General features: G+C 44.5%; 2 protein-coding genes across 14 annotated transcripts in view; one reads left to right on the top strand and one right to left on the bottom strand.

Annotated features, from left to right (window-relative positions):
- The window catches only part of c4h12orf43 (chromosome 4 C12orf43 homolog), a 109,157-nt gene extending 90,062 nt beyond the window's left edge, over positions 1–19,095 (bottom strand). For 7 of the 13 annotated variants that reach the window (XR_011356181.1, XM_069932954.1, XM_069932950.1 and 4 more), the window contains exons 1-5: positions 18,708–19,091; positions 16,115–16,166; positions 15,153–15,251; positions 8,820–8,884; positions 7,517–7,604 (exon numbers count right to left, since the gene is read on the bottom strand). Coding sequence is in view for 10 of the 13 variants with exons in the window: in XM_069932954.1 (XP_069789055.1) it covers positions 7,517–7,604; positions 8,820–8,884; positions 15,153–15,251; positions 16,115–16,166; positions 18,708–18,921 (518 nt within the window). In the remaining 3 variants the exon portion in view is untranslated. Of the gene's footprint in view, positions 1–3,049; positions 3,189–7,516; positions 7,605–8,819; positions 8,885–15,152; positions 15,252–16,114; positions 16,167–18,707 lie in introns of those variants that run through there. The other 6 variants (XR_011356179.1, XR_011356178.1, XM_069932953.1 and 3 more) reach the window with 4 other exon arrangements.
- The window catches only part of slc35e4 (solute carrier family 35 member E4), a 67,318-nt gene continuing 63,446 nt past the window's right edge, over positions 18,980–22,851 (top strand). The window contains exon 1 of the mRNA XM_069932945.1: positions 18,980–19,049. The gene's annotated coding sequence lies outside the window, so the exon portion shown is untranslated. The remainder of the gene's footprint in view (positions 19,050–22,851) is intronic.

The raw sequence follows: 22,851 nt of genomic DNA, 5'->3' as shown, positions 1-22,851 counted from the left end.
AGCCCAAAAAGGTTTGGGAACCACTGAGCTAGATTCATCATGGACTCTGCAGACATCTATCTGAGGAGTGCTTATGAAGGCAGCCAACATCATAGGGACCACACCCCAACCACAACCTCTTCTCACTGCTACTTTAAGCAGAAAACCAGCACCTCCGTTCAATAGCCTTCAGAGTCTGGAACTTCCTCTCATTACACTAACCCTGAACTGCTCCCAACACACGAAAGGACTAATAGCACAACTTTTTTCATGATTACTGTGAACATTTATCTATTGTATGTATCATTGTCTTTTTAATTCAATTAAGTTTACTATTATAGACATTTTAACAATGACATTTTAGGCTGTAGCAAGAATTTCAATGCATATGACAGTAAACACATTAACATTTTTAAAATGGAATCCAAGTTGGGACACTATATGCACACACAATTGTTCAATGTGAAATGTGACCTTAGGAATCCCATGTTCAGAGAAAGAACCAAAGAATGATAACTGAATGTACTGATCTCTAAACGGAGAGTTCTCAAAGTTGAAAGATTATTGCGTCAGTAATGTACAAGGTTTTTTTTATTGTTCAAGATCCTTTGTCATGCAATAATGTAATATACTTGAAAACCCAACTTTTGTCAGCTACAAGGCAAACAACTCTTCATAAGCATTGCCTCCTGCCTATAACAATGGTGGGGGGGAGAGATGGTGGGTACATACCCAAGTTTCGGGTCTGAACCCTTGATCAAGGTATGTTTTTACTTCAATATTGATTTTCAGTGCAAAAACTGCAGAAAATTCACTGTGAAACAGATTGGTCTGAATCTAGGATTTGCAATGACTCCAAGTGCAGTGTATATTGCCACCTAAGGGTGAAGTACACCTAATGCAGCACTTCAGTATTATGCAGCAGTTTTAAAGCAGAAAAATGACCCTTCATGGGAGCATTGTCAAACAAAATACAGTAAAAAACCCCAGTATCTACACCTATGGGGATCACGCATGCCAGATATTTTAATTTTCCACTTGACTGAGACACACTCTTACATGTCAAACTAATACACCTGCATTAAGAAGACAGTTTAAAAAAAAGTTAAAATGTAATTTGAAAAAAAAAATCAGTTTTGCCTTAATCATGCAGTTCTCTTTAACCAGGTAATTCCTGTAACTTTGCAGCCATTATAATTAACACATACTCCCTCAGATTTACAGATAAAACCTACTAATATTATACTTAATCTTTGGCTTGGCTTCGCGGACGAAGATTTATGGAGGGGGTAAAAAAGTCCACGTCAGCTGCAGGCTCGTTTGTGGCTGACCAGTCCGATGCGGGACAGGCAGACACGATTGCAGCGGTTGCAAGGGAAAATTGGTTGGTTGGGGTTGGGTGTTGGGTTTTTCCTCCTTTGCCTTTTGTCAGTGAGGTGGGCTCTGCGGTCTTCTTCAAAGGAGGCTGCTGCCCGCCAAACTGTGAGGCGCCAAGATGCACGGTTTGAGGCGTTATCAGCCCACTGGCGGTGGTCAATGTGGCAGGCACCAAGAGATTTCTTTAGGCAGTCCTTGTACCTTTTCTTTGGTGCACCTCTGTCACGGTGGCCAGTGGAGAGCTCGCCATATAATACGATCTTGGGAAGGCGATGGTCCTCCATTCTGGAGACGTGACCCATCCAGCGCAGCTGGATCTTCAGCAGCGTGGACTCGATGCTGTCGACCTCTGCCATCTCGAGTACCTCGACGTTAGGGGTGTGAGCGCTCCAATGGATGTTGAGGATGGAGCGGAGACAACGCTGGTGGAAGCGTTCTAGGAGCCGTAGGTGGTGCCGGTAGAGGACCCATGATTCGGAGCCGAACAGGAGTGTGGGTATGACAACGGCTCTGTATACGCTTATCTTTGTGAGGTTTTTCAGTTGGTTGTTTTTCCAGACTCTTTTGTGTAGTCTTCCAAAGGCGCTATTTGCCTTGGCGAGTCTGTTGTCTATCTCATTGTCGATCCTTGCATCTGATGAAATGGTGCAGCCGAGATAGGTAAACTGGTTGACCGTTTTGAGTTTTGTGTGCCCGATGGAGATGTGGGGGGGCTGGTAGTCATGGTGGGGAGCTGGCTGATGGAGGACCTCAGTTTTCTTCAGGCTGACTTCCAGGCCAAATATTTTGGCAGTTTCCGCAAAGCAGGACGTCAAGCGCTGAAGAGCTGGCTCTGAATGGGCAACTAAAGCGGCATCATCTGCAAAGAGTAGTTCACGGACAAGTTTCTCTTGTGTCTTGGTGTGAGCTTAATACTTAATACTTAATACTAATAAGATAAAGACTTACTAGGTTGGGATAGGGAGAGTCGACCCAGCAGCATCATTCGGCTCTTCATCCTGACGCCATTTTATTCAAACTCAATTTTATTGAAACTTTACTCAAACAGCTTGCCATAGGCAGGGTATGACTGAGACGCTCTGCTGGCTGAATATTTGCTCCCATCTTCACCAAAGGGTTGTGTGTTGCTTCAGAGAACATTTACTTTACAATTTTAAGCTTCTATTTAAATTTGTATTTATTTTATTATATTTATTTATTTCCTTGATATTTTTGCCAGTTGGTTGCAAAAATTCCGATATGGAGATTTTACTGTAAGAGATTCTTGGACAGCTGGGAATAAACTAAAAAAAATAGCTTTTGAGGTTTTAAATGAGAAGCACAAATGACACTTTGAAGGGACTTTCAGTTAAGGAATACAACACAAGAAAGAGTAGCCATCTGGTTCTTGGAATCTGCTCTACTGTTCATAATACAGCTAATTTACAACCTGAGCTATCCCCATTGCTCTGGATTTCTTTAAAATTCCAAAACTGTTGAAAAGTACATCACTGTTCCAGAGGAACACAAATATCTCAGTGTTACATGGGTACAGAGAGCAGCATGGATTTGAGGAATGAGAATTTTAAAACTGAGGCACAACTTCATTGAGAGTTGATGTAAGCCAACTAGCGAGCACAATTTGCAGACTAATGGAACCAATTTTTATTGCCTTAGTTCAACAAATAGAGCTTTTATAGTAGTTTACTCACATATACTAAAAGGTACGTGTAAACAAAATAAAACCTGGTTGGAGGTGTTGTAGAAGATTGCCGTAGATTACAACAGGATATAGATTCGTGAAGAGAAGTGGCAGATAGTGTTCAATTTGGACATCTGAAGTGAAGATTGAACTAGAAGGTAAAGTATGTGGTTAATGTCAGGATTCTCAATTTTACAGAGGAACAGAGAGATATTGGGGTCCAGGACCATAGATCCCTCAATGCTGCCATGCATTTGATAGGATGATTATGAAGGCAAATAGTGTGCTGGCCTGTGGACGGCTGAAGACTGGCTCGAACTGGCTGGAGGGGTACCAGGTATTGGAACCAGGATGCGATGAAGAGCCAAAGGCACTGAAGGGTTCCTGACCAAGTCGGAGGTTCGAATCTGGAGCTCAGGTTGCCAATTGTTTGGACTAGCATCTGTGTGGCTGCGGGCCTGTGGCAGCGCTGGAGGCAAATCTACAGACACTTGGTCACTCTGGACAATCTCCAGATTGTAATTCAAGATAGCTTTTGGTCTTCAAGGCACCTCTGAGCAGGGGAGAGACAACACTAATGCAGTCTCCACAAAATTCTCCAAATCCAACAGCAGGTTAAGCGAGCTACAGTCTGCATCATTTGCAGGTCAATATCTCAAACATCAAAGCTCAAATTACCCTCAGTCACCTCTAATAGAAAGAACACAAGGTTCACATGCTCAACATCAGAATTTCAAAATGGACACTCAATCCCAAACTCCAACACAAGAGATTGCCAGCTAGGCAGAAGAAAAAGTTCAAGGATGTCCTCAAAGCTGCTGTGCAAAAGGGTAACACCCCCACTGACTTGTAAGAATCCTTAGCCCCCTGACCACTCAAAATGAAGAGTGTGTGGCGGCTCACCACAAGGCAGGCGAACCAGCCCCGCTTGTAAGCCACGCGGCGGGGCAGCCGGCCAAAATGGCGCCGTCAGGGGTTTCCCTTCCTTCCAGCTCAGGGCTCATAAACCCACGCTTGTGGGCCACGTGACACCCAGGTGACGCCAGCGTCCTCCAGCGCAGTTCTCAGCCAGGTCTGGGCTAGGAGTATAAGTCCAGCCTAGCGGCCTGCAATAAACTAGTCTGCTCACTGAGCTCAACCCATCTTGTGTGTTATTGCAGGAGCAGTGTAGCCGCCGCTACAAGTGGCTACAACAACAACCTCCGTCTCTTCAGGAGCCCACCACAAATCTAGCCCAGCACAAATCTAGCCCACCAAGCACTTCCTGCTCCACAAATGCAGAGTCCGTATTCTCACTTTGGCACCAAGACGTCACCTCCATATTCCACAGAACTGGAATAAAAGTCAAGGGACTGCTTGAGAATGTGACAGATCAGTTTACTTTTCAAAACAACCCAGGGAAATTTCCACAAAGCCAAGCCGAAAGGTGAACTGGTGAAAGCACTGGAAAAAAAAAAACCCAAGCTCAGCAGTTCCCTCTGGTCAGCCAAACAGAATAACTGAAGGCAATCTGGAGTCAAGTGTTTCTGGACAAGCATACACATCAATTTCCTTGTTCCTTTTTTTGTAGTTCAATGAGAACCTCAAGTTTAAAACAACTACTGTACAGTCTACAAATGCACTTAATTACAAAACTGAACACTAAAGGATCTAAATCTTTGCTTTTACATCATTTCCTCAATCAAATCACACCATTACATTTGCACATCAAACTTTAATTACGATTCAACTGAATTGGTTTTAACACCACAGGGCAACGACAAGCTAACCTATCTACCACTTCGTGCATGGCTAGAAATGAATATGGACCAAGTCTTTCAAGACCGACCATTCATTCAATGGCCGAACTTCAAGTACCAATGAAACCCAGAAGTTTCATAACCCTTACCTGAAACTTCAATAGCAATCTGGCATGGGAAAAACACATGCTGGATAACAAGATTCTTATAGAATGTTATAAATCCACGAGATTTTAACCAGCTAACAGACTTGTAACCATCAATATTTCATCAGACCTTTAGAAAGTTTCCATGAAAAACCTAGGTCTGCAAAGCAGATTCAAAATGAAGGGGTTGGCATTTGACATCTCCAAATAAAAGAAGCAAATCAGGAAAGAGAAGCTGTGCCTACAACTCTGCCACAGGCAGTTAATACACCGTTCAAATGGACATAGCTGACTCAATCTATAGTATAGATATGTCCCAAAATGCCACAAGATACAAAATAAAACTGGTATTCACTACATAGACTATCTACCTGAGTGCAGTATGCATTATATCATTCACTATTCTGCTCATTAGAATGATGCAATAGCTTTTTAACATTAAAAGTTCATCTTCAATTTTACTGGCTACTACTGGTAGAACAGCTCTCCTCACTTCTGATAAATGCATCGTCAATCACGCTTAACGGTATAATCCTCACCTCAAGAATTAAACAATTGAAAGCAAATTCATCGCTCCACTGTGCTTAGACACACAATCTGGGGATCAACCTTATGAGCTGGATTTATGAACGAGCCCATTGAGTCATGCCAAATATCAACAACCCATTTTCTGAGTTTTTAAACCTTTGGTTTAGATGTCAAGGATGCTGTCTGCCCTCTCTAGCATCAACATAAGATCCCATGACATTATTTGAAGGAAAGGTGGCTTCTTTGAGAGGCTTGGCTCATTTAGCACCCAAACCAGATTAGGTGCTCATCGAGGCTTGCTCTCTGCACAATTGCTATGTTTCTGACTGGCTTTGAAGCAAGATTTGTTTCACCCACTTTGAAATACACGCTCAAAAACAGAATCTTATTTCACTTTCGATTTATTTCTGTCTCTGCTTGGATTTCTGCCTGCCCCTATCATCTACTTTTCTTATTGGCCTAAACTGGCACAGACAACAGCCAATACAGCTCAAATATCCAGAATAAACTTTTACTTGTAGTCAGAAATACAGGATGGATACAGGCCCGTCAGCCCACTGTGATCATCAATTATTACTCATCCTCCATTAAACCCTTTACTTTTATTTATTCTCCCCATATTCTCATCAATTCCTCTCAGGTTCTCCTCAATCATATTCTGGGGGTAAATTACAATTAACCCATCAACCCACACATCTTTATGATGATGGGGGAAGAGCACCCAGACGAAATCCACAAAGCCTTGGGGAGAATGGGCAAATCACACAGACAGCATCTGAAGTCAGATTTGAATGCTGCAAAGCAGCAGCAGCTTTACTAGCTACACTACACCTGCCACCTAAATAATGATGCCCAAAATCTTGCATAGCCAACCATAGGGAAAACAAAGTACAAGGTGTTGGCTCATTCTAGGTTTGTCCAAAGAAGAAAGTCATTTCAAATTAGCGTTCAAAAATAAAGAGGAGTGACATTTAATGGTTTCAAAATTCCCTTTCTTATCAACCAATCCCAACTAATAAAAACACAAGAATGCTGGAGGAACTCAGCAGGTCTCGCAGCATCCCTAGGAGATAACAACCGATCCAGAGCCCTTTACCTTGAAGGATAGCTCGGGTCTGAAATGCCAGTTATATCTTTACTGTAGCGGCCCATGCAAGGAGACACGGACCAACCCCCAAAATGGCCGATGAACGAGGCGACTGCACGGACCTGGGGTGGGGTGACACCAGTTGTTGTCCCAGGTGACTTACCGCACGTAAGGAAGATGAGGAACTCTGGCAGGAACACTGGCCAATCCCAGGCTGGCGCTCCAATGACTCGAGGTGCTGACGTCAGCGCCTGGGGCATGGGCGTAACGCCCAGAGCACAAATGCTACATTACCTCTTATGGGCTCTGCGAGACCCGCTAAGTTCCCCCAACATTTGTGTTTTTACTACGATAGGAGCTTCTGCAGACTTCCAAGTTTCAACAAATCCCCACTATTCACTGAAGTATGTCTGATACAAAATTTGCCTCATGCATTCTTTTATATTTTAGTTTCAAATACATTTACAATTTTATTTAATACAACAGATTTGATCCCTAATAGTCTCATAAATACTGTCACCGCCATTTTAGGTCAATTATTTCATGCCTACTATACTTTGGACAAACAGAATCAGCCTAAATTTTAAAACAGGTACATCATTATATTTGAACAGTATAATATAATCAAATACTCAAATTTGTGTTTCCCTGCTCTCGGCCTATACCCAGATTTGAGGTTTCTCTTTCTGTTGCTGATGCACCTCCTCAAGAAGTCCAAATATTTTTTCCTAAAAGTTCATCAAGAATTTAGATTAATGTACCAGATGACCCAAATTACTGTCTCAAAATCCTGCTTGAAAGTCTTTGCAGTGCAATGTCTCACTTATTTCTCTATCATAAATGAGAATGAGCCACAAACCTTCACTGTGTGGCATATCTATTATATTCAATTTCCTTCAACATTTATCAAAGAATCAATAATAATTTGAAAATTTTAGTCAAATAAAAAAATCAACATTCCTTGCAAATCAGACATTACCTTGAACTAGGAGGGGGCTCCCATTGAACTGGAGAGGGTTTGACTTCCCTGCCATCCCCTGGTGTAGATGTGGAAAATAATCGAAAACCTGCATCAAATAGCATGCAAAACAAAATGGCCTTTGAGTTCATTCAATCTTGAAAGAAATGCCCATATCATTCATTTTCAAATTTCTTTAAAAAATATTTGCCAGGATCTGGGCATCGTTTGCAAGACCAACATTTGTTGGCAAACACCATTGCCTTCAAGGTGACAGTGAACTGCTACAGTCCTTCTGGTGAGATGGGAGTTTCAGAATTTAGATCTAGCAACCAGAAAGCAACACATTTTCAAGTCACTATGGTGCATCACTTGGAAGGAAACTCAATTATGGTGGTATGCACATTCACCTGCTACGCTCGTTTATTTTGCTGGTAGAACAATGTCTGGCAGGTTCTGTTAATGTAGATGGGCAAGTAACTGCAATGTAGATTAAATACGCTGAAGCCTGTGGTCGAGAGAATAAGAGTCTTAGTGGTTGATAGGATACAGTATTCTCTTTGCTGACGAATGTTGCTGGTGTTGCACTCATCCAGGCAAATGGAGAATATTCCATCATGTTTCTGATTTGTACCATGTACATGGTGTAAAGGTTTTAAGGCATGAGGAAACAAGTCATGTGCTACAGATGTTTAGTCTCTGATCTGTTCTCATAGCCATGGTCTCACTGAGTTTTTTTGTTAATGGTGGTCTGTAGAAAATTGATGATGTAGGACACATCAGTGCTAATGCCATTGAATGTCAAGGGGAGGTAGAGCTGGAAGTAGTTATTGCTGGCCCTTATGTAAATTGCCACAACAACCCATGTCCAAATGTTGTCTAAGTCACGTCACACCAATGCTGAAATCCTTAATTTTTTTAAACTTTTTAAAAAAAATGTAGTCAGTAGGAGAAAAATACAGAAAAAAAACAACTAAACAACCACTTTACAGGGAAGGGGGCCCATAAACTTTGAGCAGAGTCTCTAGGGGGCCATAGCCAAAAAAAAAGCTGTAAATGGCTGGCCAAAAACAGAATGTGCTTTCCTTTGCTAAACTCTTTCTGCCTGAGAGTACATTCAGTAACTTATTTAAAAAAAAGGATATTTATTTAATATCCTGATCTTGAAGTTGATCTCCAATAGTATTTTCAATATTAAATGCACAAGAATGTTTTTTTAAAATGAAACCAGTAACATTTGAGCTATGTGACAACAATTTGCATTAATACAAAGCCTTTAATCCAGAAAAACAAATAAGTAATTGTAAACAAGATAATCAAATACCTTCATCACCACCATCCTCTGCTTGTTGCTTTAGAAAGGGACCAGAGTTGTCAATAGTAATGAAACTGTAATTTAAAAAAAAGCAGTAAAACAAAACATTTCAAGTATTGAATATAATTGAACTGCTCTTTCACATTGGTATGCCGGAAATTTCCACCAAGCTCATTGTGATGTCCAACCCAAGACTGAATATTAAGCAAACAGGTGGACTACGAGTGATCTACTTACAGTTTGGTGCTCTCAATATTAGGCACTTTAAGTTGGCCAAAATCCCCCGATGTAAAACTACATATTATGCCCATATGCGGCTGTCGCGAGGCCTCCCCCCAGCCCCGCTCTCTCTCTCCCCCCAGCCCCGCTCTCTCTCTCCCCCCAGCCCCGCTCTCTCTCTCTCTCCCCCAGCCCCGCTCTCTCTCTCTCTCCCCCCAGCCCCGCTCTCTCTCTCTCTCCCCCCAGCCCCGCTCTCTCTCTCTCCCCCCAGCCCCGCTCTCTCTCTCTCCCCCCAGCCCCGCTCTCTCTCTCTCCCCCCAGCCCCGCTCTCTCTCTCTCCCCCCAGCCCCGCTCTCTCTCTCTCCCCCCAGCCCCGCTCTCTCTCTCTCCCCCCAGCCCCGCTCTCTCTCTCCCCCCAGCCCCGCTCTCTCTCTCTCCCCCCAGCCCCGCTCTCTCTCTCTCCCCCCAGCCCCGCTCTCTCTCTCCCCCCAGCCCCGCTCTCTCTCTCTCCCCCCAGCCCCGCTCTCTCTCTCTCCCCCCAGCCCCGCTCTCTCTCTCTCCCCCCAGCCCCGCTCTCTCTCTCTCCCCCCAGCCCCGCTCTCTCTCTCTCCCCCCAGCCCCGCTCTCTCTCTCTCCCCCCAGCCCCGCTCTCTCTCTCTCCCCCCAGCCCCGCTCTCTCTCTCTCCCCCCAGCCCCGCGCTCTCTCTCTCCCCCCAGCCCCGCTCTCTCTCTCTCCCCCCAGCCCCGCTCTCTCTCTCTCCCCCCAGCCCCTCTCTCTCTCCCCCCAGCCCCGCTCTCTCTCTCCCCCCAGCCCCGCTCTCTCTCTCCCCCCAGCCCCGCTCTCTCTCTCCCCCCAGCCCCGCTCTCTCTCTCTCCCCCCAGCCCCTCTCTCTCTCCCCCCAGCCCCGCTCTCTCTCTCCCCCCAGCCCCGCTCTCTCTCTCCCCCCAGCCCCGCTCTCTCTCTCCCCCCAGCCCCGCTCTCTCTCTCCCCCCAGCCCCGCTCTCTCTCTCCCCCCAGCCCCGCTCTCTATCTCCCCCCAGCCCCGCTCTCTCTCTCCCCCCAGCCCCGCTCTCTCTCCCCCCAGCCCCGCTCTCTCTCTCCCCCCAGCCCCGCTCTCTCTCTCCCCCCAGCCCCGCTCTCTCTCTCCCCCCAGCCCCGCTCTCTCTCTCCCCCCAGCCCCGCTCTCTCTCTCCCCCCAGCCCCGCTCTCTCTCTCCCCCCAGCCCCGCTCTCTCTCTCCCCCCAGCCCCGCTCTCTCTCTCCCCCCAGCCCCGCTCTCTCTCTCCCCCCAGCCCCGCTCTCTCTCTCCCCCCAGCCCCGCTCTCTCTCTCCCCCCAGCCCCGCTCTCTCTCTCCCCCCAGCCCCGCTCTCTCTCTCCCCCCAGCCCCGCTCTCTCTCTCCCCCCAGCCCCGCTCTCTCTCTCCCCCCAGCCCCGCTCTCTCTCTCCCCCCAGCCCCGCTCTCTCTCTCCCCCCAGCCCCGCTCTCTCTCTCCCCCCAGCCCCGCTCTCTCTCTCCCCCCAGCCCCGCTCTCTCTCTCCCCCCAGCCCCGCTCTCTCTCTCCCCCCAGCCCCGCTCTCTCTCTCCCCCCAGCCCCGCTCTCTCTCTCCCCCCAGCCCCGCTCTCTCTCTCCCCCCAGCCCCGCTCTCTCTCCCCCCAGCCCCGCTCTCTCTCTCCCCCCAGCCCCGCTCTCTCTCTCCCCCCAGCCCCGCTCTCTCTCTCCCCCCAGCCCCGCTCTCTCTCTCCCCCCAGCCCCGCTCTCTCTCTCCCCCCAGCCCCGCTCCCTCTCTCCCCCCAGCCCCGCTCTCTCTCTCCCCCCAGCCCCGCTCCCTCTCTCCCCCCAGCCCCGCTCCCTCTCTCCCCCCAGCCCCGCTCTCTCTCTCCCCCCAGCCCCGCTCTCTCTCTCCCCCCAGCCCCGCTCTCTCTCTCCCCCCAGCCCCGCTCTCTCTCTCCCCCCAGCCCCGCTCTCTCTCTCCCCCCAGCCCCGCTCTCTCTCTCCCCCCAGCCCCGCTCTCTCTCTCCCCCCAGCCCCGCTCTCTCTCTCCCCCCAGCCCCGCTCTCTCTCCCCCCAGCCCCGCTCTCTCTCTCCCCCCAGCCCCGCTCTCTCTCTCCCCCCAGCCCCGCTCTCTCTCCCCCCAGCCCCGCTCTCTCTCCCCCGAGCCCCGCTCTCTCTCTCCCCCCAGCCCCGCTCTCTTCCCCCAGCCCCGCTCTCTCCCCGCAGCCCCATGTCGGTCCCCACACTGATCCCACTACTCTGTCCACACCGGCTGCCCCACAGTGTGGGGACTGATACAGGGGTGTTGGGAGAGCATGGGGCAGTGGGATCAGTGTGGGGACAGCTGGCGCCAGCCGCCCCAACCCTGACAGCCTGAAGGGACAGGAGCCGGAGTGCGCTCAGAGGCGCCTCCCGTGAAGCTGTCCCTTTTAGATGGCCAGGGCAGCACTTTCAGCGCTACCAGCTGAACGACCATTCCACAGGTCTGAATCCGCTTCTGCAGGCACATTCTTGGCTGAGAATGCACCTGAAGAAGCCTAAATCTTCATTAGTTCTCATTCTGATAAAGACTACATTTCATTATTAAATCACTGAAAATCAGTTTCTTGGGCTCTAGGCCCATCATGGTCTTAGTATAAACATGAACCAAAGAATTGCATTCTCGAGAAAGGGCAAGTGGGTCTGTACTTGACATCAAAGTGCCCTGGCAAAACTGTTCAAAGGAAATCAGAAGGGGAAAAAAAAACTCAAGTGATTAAAGTCATGTACTGCACAAAGGAAGGTGGTTGTTGTCATCAGTCATCCCAAACGCATTACTGATTTTACTGCAGGAGATTCCCAGGGCTGAGCCATGCACTAGTTGAAGGTAACTGGTTGAAAACATTTAGGAATGTTTGATAAAACCAGTTTCAGCATTCAAATTTATTATCAAAGTACATACATAACATTAGATACAACCCTGAGATTCTTTTTCCTGTCGGCTTGGGAGAATTTCCACTGTGTTTACAAATGAGAAGAATGGCTAGAATATTAAGTGTACATCTGCAAGTCACAGAAATAGTTATAGCACTCATTCTCTTTAAGCTTTACAACCAAGGTGTTAGTTACAGTTGGACAAAGTAATTTGTTGAATGAAAAAAGTCTAAAAATGGGACTGTCAACCTGAGGTAAAACTACTACTGTTCAAACAGACTTGAATTGATTAGGTTATTAAGGTACCAATGTTTCTAAGTTCAAAATACATTTCTTTAGCTTTCAGGTATTCATTTTTGTATTATGGTTTAACAGTGATATACCCAATGGATACAGAGAATTTATATTTATTCAGATGTTGTAGCAGCCCGCGTCTCAGGCTGACACAAGAAATGGCCGTCGAACGTGGCAACCGGCAAAGCATTGTGTGGGCTGAAATGCCCATTTCCATAGGCCGCTGGCAGAGCAGTGAAACTGGCCGATCACCACTGCTGGATCGCAGGGGGCCCAATCGGGGCCCGGGCATCCGAGGCAACCAATCAGTAGCTGGCCCACTCAAGCCACGCTTCGGTGGTGGTGCGGCAGAGCTGACTATAAAAGGCAGAGCTGCCAGTGAATAAACTCAGTGTTGAATACACTCGACTGATGTGTGTATCTTTCTTCTGTGGATTTGAGCTACAGCCTTAGGGCTATAACTTAGCTGTAGCCATAGTGACCTCGCTACAATGCAAGCAGAGCTGGCAAGAGGACCTTCTGAAATGTCCTTACTGATAACCCCAAGTCCTCGATTAAACTTCCAATATTGGGTATGCATTTTCAGGATTTAAACCAAGCAACAATGAAGGCACAGCAACACTTCCAAGTCAAGTGACGTTAAGACTTAAAGGAAAGACTGAAAGTCAGGGTACTACCAGCCATTCTTATTGTCCTCTTGATGGAAAGTTTCCATTTTGGGAGATGATGTGACGCAAGAATAGAAGAGGCAAATAAATGCAGTTCATTTATTTTAGACCATAACCATAGTTGTGGCAGAGGGCAATGAATGTTTAGATAGCAGTTCAAGTGCAAATCAACCCCATCACTCTTTAACAAATGGCATTGAAATTTGAGTGCTACAGCAGCACACATTCACATAAGCAGTAGGCATTCTATCACACTTCTGACTTGTGCCTTGAAGATTATAGAAAGAATTTGGAGACCTAAGTGACATGCCATCGACAAGGAGGTACACAATTTCTCATCCCTTCACGTGTAAGGTTCAAGTTTCTCATCAACAAATGACCTACAGTAGGTTAATGAAGTGACTCAGTGATAGCAATGCTCCTCAGTGGAAGGACAGATTTTGACTTTTTTCTTGTGCAAGATAGTCATGGTCGGATGTTAATTTTTCTTCTAATACACTGATTAAAGGTTACCTCTCATCTATTTTGGCATCGCTGCTGACTTTTTTTTGTGAATCAGGTCTTTCATTTCAAAACTTTTTGTTTTGTTTATAGGGTAATCAAAGTTCGCTTGACCCATTACTTCAGGATTCCATTTCATAAAGAAGCCAACTGGATCTTGCTCCTCCACTCCTTTAAGGCCCACTATTTTAATGTTATTCCTTCTACTAAAATTTTCCAATATATCCACTTTTTGCTGAAGCTTCTAATTTTCCATAGTTAGAGCAGTGGTGGAATCTTCCACTCCAGTAACTCTATCACCCATATGCGGCATTTCTCCCTGCACTTTCTTCATTTTCCCATCTAATTTATTAATTTTTCTTTTCAAATTATTTAACAACATCCAACATTTACTTTTAAAGTTTTAGCTTCTTTTAATACCTCCTCTTCTAGTACCTGGGCTTCCTCCATCTTCAGCCTCTTCACTGCTGGTCCATCCTCCTCTTCCTCCGACAGCATTTCTGAAGGCCCCGGTTTTTCATGCACGCGTGCACTTCTGGGTTCTTCTCTGATGCCACCTCTCTGTTGCTGCAGGAGAGTGATGTCGGCAGAAGTTCCCGCGCCAGGAAGTAGTTTAGAAGCCAACGCCCTGCTTCTGACTTACACTAGGGCTCAGATCTCATTTGGTCTTCTTGTCATGTCAAGCTCCAGGTAAGGCAGCAGCTACTTTATATTTCTTTGGAGGCATTTTGAAAATATTGTAACAGTGTTTGAATGTACTTTAAAAAGTATTAATAGTTCAAAATATTTCTTATTCGGCACCTTTTTTTTATATATAAACACACTAATTCACAGGAGGGTCAGGCTCCTAAATCCTAACACTATGGGAACACGTGACATCCCCCAAACTATTTTACATTGTTACTGGAGTATAAAATTTTCATTACTAGATGTTCAAGTGAGCCATGCAATTTTTATAGCTTCCTCTCAATGACAAATCAGATATAGCAAGACAAGGTTTCAGAGTTTCTTCGATCATGCATCACTGAGACAACACTGATCATTTTCAATAATGGGGCATCAGGAAGACATTTCTGTAAAATTAGTGAAAAAAAAAAAATCAAATGACCTTGTGATATTTCCTCTAAATTCACTGAAAGTACAAGTGAACCAATGCTAGGAACTCCTCCCAGGTCCACACCTCCAGCATCATATACAATAGGCTGGTTGTCTATGGTGTTTGGTTGTCAAATGAGGCCTCTCAAAACAGACACTTATTTTTAGGAGATTACCAGGTGGACATTGAAACGGCATCAAGGATGCTCTCAAATCTTTGTGTGACTACCCTGCCTGACTGCTGGGAGTCTTGCGACACGACTACTCAAAAGAGGTTGCTTCTAGAACGGGGTTCGGAACCTTTAGGCCATACACGTGGAGCAAACAGACCAATAGTACAAGCAGAATGAGTACACCACCCTCACAAATAATCTATTTATCCTTGTCGTCAATCACCACCCGTCCGATCAGAGAAGAAACCTGTGGCTCCCAAGTTGACCTCAATAGCCAGAACAGAACCAAATAAACCAGAGTAGAGGCAAGTCATTTATGATCCCAGATCATTGCACAGGAAGAATATTTGGTTATTTCTCCAAATGTTTTTACAAGTTTAATAAAGTGTTTTAACCTGAGAAAATAACGTAAAATGCAAAGATCAGATACACAGCAGTTACACATGCAACCAAGAAACCAATACAAGATTATTCATTTTTTCTTACCTATCTAGAAAGATGCTCAGCCTTTTAGCAACATGACTTCTGAATTCTGGCGTTGTCTGCAACTCATTTCCATCATGCTGATGGTTATTTATGCTTTGCCTACATGGGAGAACAAATCAAATTTAATATTTATTACAATTCCTTCTCTGAAGGACACAGCTGTCATTGTAAAGTCATTGTAATTGTCATCCATGACAATTATCAAAGCACAATTCTAGTTATGCCATTTAATTATTCATTTATACAATAGAAATGGACAAAAAAAGTTTTAAAAAACAGAAAAATAATCTAGCAGTCCCAATAAATATTTCACATTTGGTAACAAAGTAATTTGCATGACAGCTTCAACTTTGACTAGACAGTAATATTGGCAAAGATCAACTCGGCCACAAAAAAGTAGACATTAGGGAAGATCGCTAACGGTATAGTAAGTATTAAAATCTCAAGTCTCAAAAAGAGACTCTAAGTATTCATGGCTGAAGCCACATTCTGAGCAAGTCTGTATGAACCTCATAGTGATGGCTCTCCCTCGATATTATTATTATGAATGGACTTCCAGAATAAAGGACAGACAATATAATGTCCCTGATACTGGGGACATCTTATCAAGAAGAAATACATGCTGGTCTGTATCACCAGAATACAAGGAACAATTCATTAAAAAGGCAACTATCTTGAACCTACAAGGTTGTTTGGAAGTCACAATTATAACATCTTCTATTTCATGCGAACATTATTGGAAATTTCAATAGTATTAACTATATCTAATACAGCTTAAATTAATTAAAAGAATAAATTAACATTTAAAGAACTACTTTTCTTTGTGATAACCAAATAAAACAAATGAACATCTCAGGCAGCAAGTCAATTTTTTTTTTTTTTAAAAAGAGCACATGCCTCGAATATTGGATGGAAAACAATGTTACAGAATATAAACATGAAGAAACATTGTGCATAGATACCTGAGACTTGGTTTTGTTGAGGCAGAGGTGATCTCATCTTCACTGGTCCCAGCTGATAAAGGAAAATATTAAATAGGTCAACTATTAAGATCAAAATTTAAAGTGGAGGTATTCAAAGTGGCTGAATTTAAAATGGTTAAAGAATATTGAGTTATCTGCAACAAAAAAAAGTAGAATCATGGATAACAAAAGAGATTGCTAAGGATACTGTTAGAAATTGATCAGCTGGAAAGTTGATTCAAGCAAAGGCAAGTGAAATTTAATAAAAAAAAAACACAGAAATCCTGGAGGAACTTAGCTGGTCTCGCAGCGTCCATAGGAAGTAAAGATATATGACTGACATTTCAGGTCCGAGCCCCTCTTGAAGGTGTAGAATTTAATCAAGACAGATGTGAGGTGATGTTCCCTGGGAGGTCATATAGGACATGCACAGTAAATGGCAGGGGCAGAGCTCTTAGGAGCATTGCTATACAGAAAGACCCTGGGGTGCGAGTCCACAGCTCCCAGAACAAAACATCAAAGGAAGAAGGCATCATACATGACTGAGACATTGCATAAGATGGGTGTTACTGGTCCTATCAGCATTTACTGGCATCCCGAATTGTCACAAACTGAGGAGTTAGTCAACCACATACAATTACATAAAGAACAGTTTATGTAAGCATGCCAGATGTAAAAATCTGAAGAAAATTAAGGAAACCGATAACATTTTTGTAAGAATTCAGTCTTCTTCTTTGGCTTGGCTTCGCGGACGAAGATTTATGGAGGGGGTAAAAAGTCCACGTCAGCTGCAGGCTCGTTTGTGGCTGACAAGTCCGATGCGGGACAGGCAGACACGATTGCAGCGGTTGCAGGGGAAAATTGGTGGGTTGGGGTTGGGTGTTGGGTTTTTCCTCCTTTGCCTTTTGTCAGTGAGGTAGGCTCTGCGGTCTTCTTCAAAGGAGGTTGCTGCCCGCCAAACTGTGAGGCGCCAAGATGCACGGTTTGAGGCGATATCAGCCCACTGGCGGTGGTCAATGTGGCAGGCACCAAGAGATTTCTTTAGGCAGTCCTTGTACCTTTTCTTTGGTGCACCTCTGTCACGGTGGCCAGTGGAGAGCTCGCCATATAACACGATCTTGGGAAGGCGATGGTCCTCCATTCTGGAGACGTGACCCATCCAGCGCAGCTGGATCTTCAGCAGCGTGGACTCGATGCTGTCGACCTCTGCCATCTCGAGTACTTCGACGTTAGGGATGTAAGCGCTCCAATGGATGTTGAGGATGGAGCGGAGACAACGCTGGTGGAAGCGTTCTAGGAGCCGTAGGTGGTGCCGGTAGAGGACCCATGATTCGGAGCCGAACAGGAGTGTGGGTATGACATGGTCTTTGCCCTCAGACAGCTCCAAGAAAAATGCAGAGAACAAAACAAAGGACTCTACATCACCTTTGTTGACCTCACCAAAGCCTTCGACACCGTGAGCAGGAAAGGGCTTTGGCAAATACTAGAGCGCATCAGATGTCCCCCAAAGTTCCTCAACATGATTATCCAACTGCACGAAAACCAACAAGGTCGGGTCAGATACAGCAATGAGCTCTCTGAACCCTTCTCCATTAACAATGGCGTGAAGCAAGGCTGTGTTCTGGCACCAACCCTCTTTTCAATCTTCTTCAGCATGATGCTGAACCAAGCCATGAAAGACCCCAACAATGAAGACTCTGTTTACATCCGGTACCGCACGGATGGCAGTCTCTTCAATCTGAGGCGCCTGCAAGCTCACACCAAGACACAAGAGAAACTTGTGCGTGAACTACTCTTTGCAGACGATGCCGCTTTAGTTGCCCATTCAGAGCCAGCTCTTCAGCGCTTGACGTCCTGTTTTGCAGAAACTGCCAAAATGTTTGGCCTGGAAGTCAGCCTGAAGAAAACTGAGGTCCTCCATCAGCCAGCTCCCCACCATGATTACCAGCCCCCCCACATCTCCATCGGGCACACAAAACTCAAAACGGTCAACCAGTTTACCTATCTCGGCTGCACCATTTCATCAGATGCAAGGATCGACAATGAGATAGACAACAGACTCGCCAAGGCAAATAGCGCCTTTGGAAGACTACACAAAAGAGTCTGGAAAAACAACCAACTGAAAAAAGAATTCAGTAGTTGGGAGTTAAACTGCGTACACCATCAAAAATATATCATTTAAAAATAAAGGGAATATACGTATCGTCAAATAATATCCAGATATCATACAATTCGTTGAAGGGCATGTTGCACAGGTGGAGCCCTGAGTTTTAAGACATGTTTAGTTCTCACGTGTTCTCACCGCAGAGCCCACCTCACTGACAAAAGGCAAAGGAGGAAAAACCCAACACCCAACCCCAACCAACCAATTTTCCCTTGCAACCGCTGCAATCGTGTCTGCCTGTCCCGCATCGGACTGGTCAGCCACAAACGAGCCTGCAGCTGACGTGGACTTTTTACCCCCTCCATAAATCTTCGTCCGCGAAGCCAAGCCAAAGAAGAAGAGTTCTCACGTGTTGAACGGATTGCAAACTAAACCAGAATGGAATCGTGCGACAAATCCAACGCAAGCATATTCAGGAATCTCCAGTACCTATTGTCCTCTGACAACCAACGTGTCCAACATCCCACACCGCCTCTCGGAGTCGGGATAACTCTTCTCCGCTGTCAGAATCTGAATCCTGCGCTTCCACAGTCGCCGCCATTTCAGCAGACTCGCTCATGCGCACCTTGACCTTGCTTGCCGACGTGCCGGCGCGTGGGAAATATAGTTGATCCAGCTTGGGTAATGCACGGACTGACGTCATTTGAAACTGCAATGCCCACAATGCCGAGCGGTCGGTCGGAAACGTGCGATGTGCGTGAACTAACCCATAAGAACGGACCCCAGCCTTGGCAACAGCATCCTGAGAAGCAGCCCTGCAATTATCAGCAAGTAATACTTAAGCTGTTTTACAAATTTGGGTTGGTTTATACTTAAGTCGCATCATATTAGTCCATGAATCGAATATAAATGCTTTGGATTGTCAGAGAACAAGATTTCTATGAGCCCAGGCTACACAAAGTATTACCCCAACGACAGAAGGGAGGGGGGGGGGGGGAAAGAGAGAGAGGGAATGGTGTAAATAGACATAATGTACAGTGATGGAAATGTATGGATACAAAACTAAGAAGAAGAAGAGACTTTGAACAGTTTTCCTTTTGTAAATTTTTTTGTGAATAAAGTCTATTTGTGGCCATGAAACATTCATTGTGCTTAAAATCGAACCAAATAATCTCTTCTCCCTTTCAACTAGGCATTCACTCTTACCCATCCTGTCAATGAATTCTATTTGGCACAAATTTGCCCTTACTTATATTTTCTATGTCTTCCTATTTCCATTTTAACTGTATCTTCCCAATTAGGAGTTATTTGAAAATTTGAACATGCATAATTAGATGGTTTCATCCACATCATTCATATATATTGGGAAATAAAAATAGAAAAACAATAAATGATTGAATCATAAAATAAATCAGATTAAAAACAAAATCATCATCTTAACTATTTTATAAAAGATACAAATCATCATTTCAAGAAAGAAAACTTTGTGTTGTTACAGGGTATATATTTTATTATATATTAAAACATCTTTAAAAGTGATAGATTGTGCAGGTTTAGTGTGTAGGTCACTTCACAAACAGAGTAACACTTCACAAAAGATATCTCTCTTAAAATGCAAGAGCTATGCACAAGTAGAGACTTCATGTCCACAGTGACTTTACAGAAACTTTGAAAAATGCCTATGAAGACTTCACAAGTCGGTGTTAATTGGACTGATGTTATGGAGTAAATGGACTATTGTCTTTAAAGCAACAGATGCCCAGGCAGAAACTGATTCCAGTGCCAGCAATCTGTCTGGTTGCAGCTTGCTGTTCTAAGAGGGGTCATGTGGTTTTGCAAGCAGGGAGAGAGAGAGAAAAGACCAAATTGGATTAATCTTTTAGAGAGAGAGCATTCTACAATTCTGCAGTAGCTTTTGGGAGGCTGCAACATGGCCAGCTGGCAGGCTTGTTGAAAACCCCATTTTGAAGACGGGTTGTGAGATCTGAGTTCAGCCTATTGAAAGCCCTTGTAGTCCTTACAAGAGGAAATGACTGGCTAGAATGTTTTTTTCTGAAATAACGGAAACAAGAGGAACCTGTGGTGACCTGGAAGAAGAGGTTATCATTTGGAAGACCCACGATGGGGCAGGTTTCTTCAGCAAGACACTAAAGTGGCTGATCAGAGGAAATCAGTTTGGGTGTGTGTGTGCAACAAGCAACAAATCTCTCTCTGAAACCAAATAGAACCTTCCTGAGTGGTAACCTTTAAGTACCAGAGCCTGGTGAAAATTCATTAATGTTAAATTCTGTGCACAGTATAAAAATTGCCTGATACCGGTGAACTTAGAGAAGTGAATAACTGGACTATTAAAGCAAAAAGCTTTCCTGAACATGTTCACATTACATACAGGTGCACTTAGAATTAGAAAGGGGTTAAGTTAGATTAAGTTAATAGTAATTAGTTAAAGTTTGATCCTGTTTTTATATTTAAAGAAAATTAAAAACATCTTTTGTTTAACCATTTGTCTTGGTGAATTTCTATTGCTGCTGGGTTTTGGGGTCCCCTGGGCTCATAACAGTGTGCATAAAAAATCTGACTTTATGTGGAATTACATGAGCCATGCAGGACAGAAGCAGGGGTCATTTTGGGCCAACAAACCCATGTTCTATATGTTGTGTAATCCACAATGGTGCTGGAGAAACTCTGCAGGTCATCAACATTTCAGGCCCGAGCCTTTGTCAAGGTAGGAGCAGAGACCAAGCAGAAGCCTGAATAAAATGGCGGGGGGAAGAGGGAAGTGAGTTGGGAGGAGTACAAGCCAACAGGCATGAGGACATGAGCATTAGCTAGATGGAATTAACATTGACTTCTCTGGTTTCCCTATCCCTCTGTCTTCCTCCAGCTCCCCATCTCCTTCGCTTTTTCCTCTTCTGCCCTCTCACTTATATCTACCTATAACATCATGCCTGTTGGCTTTTATTTGGCTTTACTCCTCCCTCTGCCCTTTCCCTCTCCCCCCCCCCCCCCCACACCTACATGCCTGCTTTTTGGTCATATCTTAATGAAGGGCTCAGGCCTGAAACGTCAGTTATATATCTTTGCTTCCTATGAACACTACCTGACCTACTGAGTTTCTCCAGCATATTTCTGTGTAACGCTACAGTCTTACCATATAGACTTTTCTGTTCAACTTTATGTTCTATATATTCACCTGGTCCATTTTACTGTCTGACTTTTACCATCATATCATCAACACCCATCACTCTTCCATTCTCTTATACTTGTTTGCCTAGTTTACTTTTAAATTAACATCACTTTAACTCTGTCCATTCATTGTGGATTTCTCCCACTTTCTTGCACCTCATTATTTATCCTCTTATCTCAGGCATCAGTCCCATTTCAGTTCAGATGGAGAATGTCCACTCAATACAGTTTTTTTTCCCCCTTCTCTACACTTGTATTTTGGAGTGTTTGCAAATTACACTGCAGTACACTAACTATTTCCCTGAATTCCCACATAGTCCAGCACTTCAGTTGCTTAGATCAGTGCTCAGGTCTTCAGTGTTTTGGATCAGTCCTCAGTAATTCAGTTATATATCTCTAGCATTTTTTTCAGATTTTAGATTTATTGTCAGAGTACATATATGACATCACATACAACCCTGAGATTCTGATTGCTTCACAATCCAGCCTTCAGCTTCAAACTCTAACACCCATCATTCCACTTTCCTTTTCAATTATTTCTGCACCAAATTCTTGTCAATTTAACAATCCCTAGTTCTCAATAAATCTCATTGTTTTCAAAGTACTCTGTTCGTCTATTTGTCTCAAATTCCCGTCTTAAAATCCATTTGCTTTTTTGGCCTGTTACTTAAGTGAAATCTATTTGTCATGTAATAGATCTACCTTAAATGAAAATAGCTGCATTCCTAAAATGGATCATTTTGTTCTTTACTCAGATAATTTTCAATAATGTGGGCACATTGAAATCGCTCGTAGAGCCCCTGCCTCAGTGCCAGAAACCGATGTTTAATCTTGAGCATGCACACTTGTCTGTGTAGAGTTTGCATCTTTTCTCTGAGAGTAGTTGTTAGTTTCCTCTTTTTTCCTTGCACATGAAGATCACAAGGTTCAATGGCTATTGTAAATTGTCCCTATTGTGTAAGCAAGGGGGAAAATAACAAAATTAGGTATTTAGGATTAGTGTAAAATGGTGGCTGATGGTCAGCAAAGACTCAATAGGCTGAGGTGCCTGTTTCTCTATCTTTCTGTGACTTGTCAATAAAACTGGGGGAAAAAATTTCAACTGGTTTGCTTCCTGAGAAAAAATGGGGATTTTGATAGACAACTTCAAGCTGAACACAAAAGATAATTTCAAATTTGCTGTATCACATTGGAAGTTGGGGAAACATTAAATCAACTTTTATTGAATATAACGTAGCTGCAGCTACAATGAAGAAGACTCACAACCACCACGATGGAGCTTCTTAACGACCGTTTATTTCAAAACTCGCGTGCACCCCTTTAAGGGCAGCATGAGCTCCGCCCCCGCGTGGGCGGTGACGTCATCACGCCTGCCTGAGGCACGCCCTGGTCTAAAGCCACGAGGCAAGGAGGTCCCCCGATGGTGCCATCTTCTCGTGGCTGCTCT

Source organism: Narcine bancroftii, chromosome 4 (assembly GCF_036971445.1).
Source record: "Narcine bancroftii isolate sNarBan1 chromosome 4, sNarBan1.hap1, whole genome shotgun sequence".
Taxonomy (NCBI): Eukaryota; Metazoa; Chordata; class Chondrichthyes; order Torpediniformes; family Narcinidae; genus Narcine; species Narcine bancroftii.
The sequence above is the reverse complement of the archived record's forward strand: the minus strand, read 5'-3'. Positions and strand labels throughout refer to the sequence as shown.